Consider the following 7,442-nt stretch of genomic DNA (forward strand, 5'->3'; position numbering starts at 1 on the left):
CCGGGCCAGGCGGCGCTGGTGTGCGCCAGCGAGGTGGGCAGCTGGTCGTACTCGCAGCGCCACAGCCGCCAGCTGGGAGTCGGCGAGGCGGCGGGCAAGGCCGACCTCATGGTGTTCAGCCCCGGCTGCCCGCCCGCCGCCGCCGCCGGCAGTGCGGACAAGAAGACGGGAGGCGGCGGCGCCGGCCCGGATGGAAGCGCAATGGTGAGATGTCTTTATTCGCCTCTTTCCTTGCACGGCTCCCAGATTCTTTCCCCCAACCAAAGGTTTTTCTCTGAATCCCGCTATTGAGTGTCCAGCCTCCAGCCTTGATCTTTTAAGGCTGGCATGTTCCACAAAGGCGTTTTTCTGTCAAAGGCTGGTTTCTTCTTGACTATATCATACATATCTTTTACATCAAATGCAATTCCTCCTCCTCTTCTCCCCTGCCTATCCTTCCCGAACAGTTCATACTCACCCATGTGTGTGCTCCATTCATACGCGCTCCCACTGAGTCTGTTATTCCGAAACGTCATAGTTCCGTGACTATGCAAGGATTTCCATTTCTTCCTGCCAGTTTCCCAGGCTCGTGTACAGGCACCTAAGGTAACTAGCGTATTGCCCTGATTTCTCAGGAAGAATTTCAGAAGTCTGTACTATTAAAGTAATGTTTTCAAGATAGGCTTTGCAGTGCCATAGATTTTCCTTTAAAAAGAACACGGTGATAATCACTGCAATAGAATGTGCTTGATTAAGATAGTAGTAATGATGCTAAAACCTATCTCCTTGGCGGAGCTTCACATATTGATGATAGTGGTGATGCTGGTGAAGAGGAAGAACACTTAGTGGTGATGAATATAAAAAAAAATTCTGATTTTAATTTGAAGATTTATATAACCAATATTAGTATTACATTTTTAGTGGTTCGGTGGACAGCCCAATGGTTGCTTCCATCTTTCTTGGTTTTGTACAGCCTAATTTTTGTGACCTGTTATTTGTATGTATTTTATGATTTCTACAAATGTTTTTAGAACACTCCGTTTATTTTTTGTTCACAATGCACTAAGTCCTGTGGGGGAAAAAGAGAAGAGGAGATGATTCGCATGCAGAAGGGAGATGACTGTGAAAGGGGAAGGAGTTGGAAAGAGGTGCTTGGTGACCAGTCGAGACCCCCGTGTTTGATTTGCAGAGTACTCAGAACTGGGGCTAAAACCTATGGGAGTCTGTTTAAAATTTACAAAGGACTGTAGAAAGTTAAATTCTTGAAACTCGGTTTGTGGGCATCTTACAGACTACCACTAGTAGGCATTCTTCTCCCCGTCAAATATCAGGAAAACAGTGCCACAGAAATTCAAGGGGAATTATGAAGATAAAACCATTCGTGTTTCTAAGGGACTAATTAATTATGTGGAGGGCTCCACAGGGTGTTAGGAACTTAATATTAGGAGGTACTTACTTTTGCATTTTTGCAGGTTTGGATAATGTCCAGTGAATAATGCGTAGAGCACACGCTGCCCAATACAGGCAAGAATACTGAATAGTAACTATTCTGTGAATACCTTTCTTCTTGTGCATTGAATGAGACAGGCATCGTATAGAAAAATAGTACACGGTCATATAATCATAATTTATATTATAATGCCCTTGCACAAGGGAGCTGAATGCACATTGTGTGGACAATCTTATTCTGACATTTGCTACATGTTGTGTGTTTTTCTCTGAAAACCTAATATATATTTTAAAATTTATTTTATGAAAGTTATTTTGTTATATTGTTGGCTACAAATGTCCAGCTCGGGATCCTTAAAATTCTGGTTTATTAGGCGGATTGAAACACTGTAATGAAGTCAAATCATAAACCTTGGGGCTGGTGTCCCCCCCACACATGCACACACACAGTAGCGAGTTACAAGAGTTGGGTACACCTATCCCACAGGCGCTGGAGTCTGCCCTCGATGGCCAGTCGAGGCTTCTTCCAGGTGGTGTTATTCTCCAGAAGGGGGTCACTGGCTGGTCCTTCTGGCTGGACAGGTCGGGTGCTGGTCAAGTTGGAGATCAAGAGGGCGCCCCTGAGGGTCACTTTTCACTGTTTGATTCCTGCCCTTGTTAACATTGTTACAATGTATAACTTCTGAAATTAAACACATTTAATTAAAAGGTGAGGAGTATAAAATATAAGCTACAAAAGTAATGCCATGTCGTACAAATAGATAAAAATACCAAAATACAAGGGAAGATACAAAATACACACATACAAACTTTAAAACACAATTCTTTATCTTATACTGAAAGAAAGAGGAAGGAAGAAAAGGTAGAAGAGAAACATATCCAAAGAGGGGAGAGCAAATGCAGGGAAGAGGAAAAGGGGACTTTCTGCTACAATATATGTCAATAGGAATTTCCTTCCTCCTTTCATCTTTTTTGCCTGCTAGCAGGCTATAGGTGGTATTCCCTCCCCTTTTCTTTTCTCTGCTCTTACTCTTCTATGCTTCGAGGACAAGGCAGTTCAACCTGAAATGGGCTACCACTTGGTCGAGTTTATGGTGCCATAGGAGCTGGCTAGCAGCCAGCACCTCCCAACTCTTGTTGTACCCATTTTCTTGAGGTATACCATCAACATGTTCTCCATTACACCACAGGAAACTGTAATGAGCGCCTTTCCCTCCACAGCACGAGTTGGGGTTTAATATAGCTGGACCAAAAGGGCAGAGCACGGCATCTCACAGAGGTTTGTACTAACACTACTTCCTATTATAGTCGCATCACAAGACTGTTTCCCGGTGCCGGTGCGAGACCACGGCAAAATGGCACTGTGCCCCATGGTCATGTTCAGCCAGTTGCTGGTAAACAGCATCCAGGCCTGGGCAACAGTGTTGGGGCGGCAGCCAGGGGTTGCGGAGCTACTGCAGAGAACGAGGCGAAGGAGCGGGAGCCCAACGACATCTCAAATGCCTCTGGCCCCATGTTGACATCCGGAGTTCGTTATACACTGGCTAATCCCCACTGTCCAGACTGCCTCGGAAAGTACAGGCTGTCCGACCCCCGTCCTCCACAGGCTATGAACCCAGAACTGAAGGAGTGAGGACGCTCCGCCATTGGACACCTCAAGAGCGAGGAGTGGGGGAAGAGTGCCTCCCAAGCTCTCTGGCATATGGATCTCCATGTTTGGAGCTGGCGGTCTGGAAGAGAATGGACTGGACTTCATATTGGGCCCAGCCTCAAGAGCCCCAGGGAGCCAGTCTGGACATACCCGCGGGGCAGCGGAGTGTACTAATCACTAAATGGTAGGGGAACAAATTCAGCGTTCTGGACCGATTGCTCCAGGCTCTCCGCAGCCTGATCTTTGCTTCTGTTGTGTTACTTTCCTTTCATACCTCCTGGCTGTATCTGTATCTGGCGGTATCCCTAATATAGACAGTTTTCCTCATTGGAAATGGAATTATGTAGAACTAGACAATATCCTCAAGGAAGTGCCGTTGTCTGTTATTGGCACACATTGGCCATATCTAAGTCTTCATTTTCACTTTGAAGTAAAATTAGTATTTTACCATTTTTATCATCATTTTATCAGAAAGCCAATACTTTATGATAGGTTTTGTTGGGGCGGCAAAATGGGAATACTTTTACATTACCTTTTACTGCCTGGTCCCTCTTTCTCGACTATAGTCATCAGTCGCTAACCCACTGATACATTCTGGCTAGGAATTATGAATGTATCTGGTTCATTGCACAGTAGGCGCCTTAAAGCATAAAACTCCTATGCAAGGAACACAGTTCCTTAAAGGAGGAGGTGATTGCAAAATGCATCGAAGTGCTCAGTCAGACTATGCCTAACCTAAGCGTGTTTTTCTGTTTCCACTTCTAGTTAAGGGCCCAATCCGATGCTTGCTGAAGATAATAGAAAAGGTTCCCCACTAACTTCTGTGGCTGTTGGATCAGAGCTAGTTTGAACACTTCTGTAACAGCTCTTTAGGAGATCCAGGTTCTCCAGATGTCATTTTTCTTTGAACGTCCAAACTGAAAACTAACAAATTTGAGTTTTTTTCCAAACAACCTTACTTTTGAAACATAAATTCTCGCTCCCCTTTATCGTATACGTATGGTAAAACCCCGTGTAATCTTTCCGGTCACCTCACTACTCGAGGGAGGGAGGCCTGTATTGTATAAACAAGTTACGAGAACATCAAGAAGTCTGATGTATATATTGTTCTTGCAATACACCGAATACACCCCTGTTTTTAATCCTGCCAGGTTAAATTAGGTGGATTATTTTTTAATGTTGGTGTCAGAGACTAAAAGCTTTTGGAGGCAGTTTTCTCTGCCATTGTTCAAGGAGGCAATGGCAGCATGCATGCATTTAAGAGAATTTCAGGCGGAAACCTTGTGTTAATTGAAGCATTCCTTCCTTCTGCTGTAAGAGAAGGCGTGAGCGTTTGTTAGAGTTGGGAGAATCTTTCCGGTGCAGAGACCTTTCTGTAAGGGCCAATGTTGCAGGACAGCCTGGAATGGAGAAGAGTTGAGAGGGATCGATGCTGAGGACCACCTGCTAATATTGTAAAAGACCTCACAAAACATTTACAGTCCTTCAAAGTGCCGGAGTTTGGAGAAAGATTACTTTTAACAATTCTGTCTGTCGCTGCCATTCCTCCTAAAACAACATCTTCCCACAAGCTTCCATTCTATGTCTGCGTTATTTCAGTCCCTTTAGGCACGCCGCTAGTATCGACAGGCAGGACAGCACATCCTGATTATCATAGAAGGTGTTCTTGAGCCAAACTCTACTCTTCTGGTACTACACATAGGAAGGTGGAATCATCCTTGCCACTTCCAAGAAGAATGGCAATGAAAGGGAATGATGATAAGGGAGAACAGTGGATCTCAAATACTTTTTTAAAGCAGTGACCATAGAATATAACCCGACCTTACACCAAACATGGAAGATCTTACTGTCGGTGGGTTTTATTTCAATCCGTCCCAGAGCAGACGGAATAACCACGCTACGATAGGATTCCACCGAGATCCACCCCAAGTAGTTGGGGCAGAACTGCGTCGCCGGGCAAGAGCTCTCAGACGTGGGAATGGACAATTGGATCTGAATGGAGGAGAAGGATTCGACACTGGCGTGTTGAGAAATCTCTACAAGGCCTCTCGGAGCGTCCAAATAGTTCCTCTCACTTGGGCACCGATGCAGAACAATGCCGACTGGGGACAGATCCTAAAACAACTGGCGTAGCATGCGGTGGGGAAAAGATGAGGCGGAAGAAAGCTACTGGCAGCTTTCCATTGCGTAACACCGCCTTGTTGAAAAGGGGAAACATTTCGTGAATGTTCAAACGTTTCCTTTCCAGAAAACAGCTGCTTCACAGGGAAGCTAGCGTTGAAGGAAACATTTGCAATTTTCCTTGTTAGCCGGAATAGGCGAAAGTCCAGTTCAGGAAGCGAAAATGGAAACAAGTGACCGGAAGCTGGATGCGGCAGGTGGAAAGCAGAGTGCCCAGAGTTGAGTCTTCCCACTGCCCAAGGAAATGGAAGGGAGGAGTCTTCCTAGGGAAGAATGAGAAGCGGTGTGAGTGGGATATGCCCAGTAAAGCCCGGCCATGTGCAGGAAGAAAGAGCGGGCCTTGTGTAGCTCTGCAAGCCGATAACGCACTCCTGGAGCGGTTGGCCGCAGCGTTGCAACTCGAAGGACTCAGATGGAGTCCGAGTGAAGTGGAGAAGCGGCTGGGGGCTGGTTCTGGCAACAGCCTCAAAGCCTCCCGCGCCATCGGGCCGGGCCCGTATTGCACAGCGATGTGCACTGTGCTTGCTCAGCCTGGGCAGGGACGATGGTGGAGGGGAGCGCAGAGGTGGCTGTATTGCATTCCCGGGAAGTCCCGAATCGGATGAGGCTGAAGTTGGTTCCTTATTCCAGGCTCCTGGCGCCTAATGAGAGCAGCGGGAGTTTGCGCTATGGCGAGCTGGAGGGAAGCAGGTAGGGAATGTTACCGTTTAAAGAGTCAGCCCCCGTTGTCTCGGCATTTCTAGTCAGCCCCTTCCCACGTGCCCTGCGCTAAGGTCCCACTGGAGGAGCCAGGGTCGGTCACCCATCAAGCCCAATGCTCAGTCCCATAAAGAGGAGGGAAAAGCAGCTTTGTAGAGGGTCTGTACTAGTGCTTTTAGGGAAGGAATCCTCCCTCGGTCCCGCCTTATGGGCGTCCTTCTTCAGCCAGTCCCCTGGCTGCAGCCAATGGACTCCGCTGGTTGCTAGAAGCACATGCATATTCTCTGAGAGCCCAATAAAGTAGTGGAGGACCCTATCTTTGCCTTGCCTCCCACCATTGTTGTCGTCCCCGTGCCATCCAAATCCTGCATGTGGGATCTTCTGTCGTGGCGTCCTCCTTGCGCTTGGGGTCGTTATGCTGACTGCCCTCTGCCCCGCACCTTCAGTTCCGTGGCGCACAATTCGCTGGTGGGTCGTGTGTCTGCAGGCGCAGCCTGAGGTCGTTCACAGCCGGGAGAACCCACTGCCGGGAAAGGAAAAGAAGGAACATTTCCCGTCCACGGGAAACGCGGCGGCGGCAGCGAAATCCGGCGCGGCGGCTACTGCTGTAAAGCGGTACAAGTCGGGCAGCGGCTTCCTGCTGGCTGCGGCCCCTGTAGGGACCCTGGCTTCATTCTCAGGGGAACCGGTCTGATGTGGTCACTCATCCCCTTCTCCCACCTCCCTCCGCCCGCACGGACAGGAAACCTTCGGTGTTTAGAGATCTGAGAACGTCCTTCGCCGATGCCATTTCAACACCTCGCCCCCCACCAGGACACAGACCGGGGAACCTAGGCTCTCGCTAAGACAGAGCTGCTTAGCGAAACGAGGACCAGCTCTCCTTTTCTGCGGAAAGATGCCTACAGCCTTTCCTTTTGAAATAGGACTCTATAGATATAAAGGAAAAGGTTGATTTTTCCAACCGTCAGAGGAGTACCGGGTGGGAAGGGAGTGCACAAACAACAAAAACGTTAATAAATATATTATAATTTAAATTATGAACAGCGTTTACACAGTGGGAACCCGTTAATGAATTTTCAGTAGAGAATAGCACAGTAGTCTGAATTGGGATGGACATCACCGTGATCTACAGGACAAAAGGAAACAGAAAGACCGGTGCAATTTCCAAATGGCATTTACATGTTGGGACACAGGGTGTCGCTGTTCTCCACAAAAAAATCCTTAGTGGAAAGGAAAACAGCAGCTCCTCCCAGATTTCGAGCTGACAGATCCGTCAAAGTGCAGAGGAGGATGGCGAAATAATACCAGAGGTTCCGGGCGCCGATGTCCTGGATTGGAACCGGCTGGCGGGGATTTATGCAAGTATTCTCGTGTCTCACCAGCCACGCAAGAGCCATTTGGTGTAACACGGCTTGGACCTGCCATGTCGGCGCCCAGACTAGGCGGCCCGGCGGGGAGGCAGCTGCTGCGGCTGGGGGTGGCG

The 7,442-nt window shown here is 48.0% G+C and overlaps 1 protein-coding gene across 1 annotated transcript in view; it reads left to right on the forward strand.

The window, feature by feature from the left end:
- LOC102382190 (protocadherin alpha-9-like) overlaps positions 1-7,442 on the forward strand; it is a 22,071-nt gene that overhangs the window by 2,428 nt on the left and 12,201 nt on the right. Inside the window, exon 2 of the mRNA XM_014525573.2 lies at positions 1,750-1,793. Within this exon, the coding sequence (XP_014381059.1) occupies positions 1,750-1,793 (44 nt within the window). The remainder of the gene's footprint in view (positions 1-1,749; positions 1,794-7,442) is intronic.

The sequence above is a fragment of the Alligator sinensis genome, unplaced genomic scaffold, assembly GCF_000455745.1.
Source record: "Alligator sinensis unplaced genomic scaffold, ASM45574v1 scaffold1205_1, whole genome shotgun sequence".
Taxonomy (NCBI): Eukaryota; Metazoa; Chordata; order Crocodylia; family Alligatoridae; genus Alligator; species Alligator sinensis.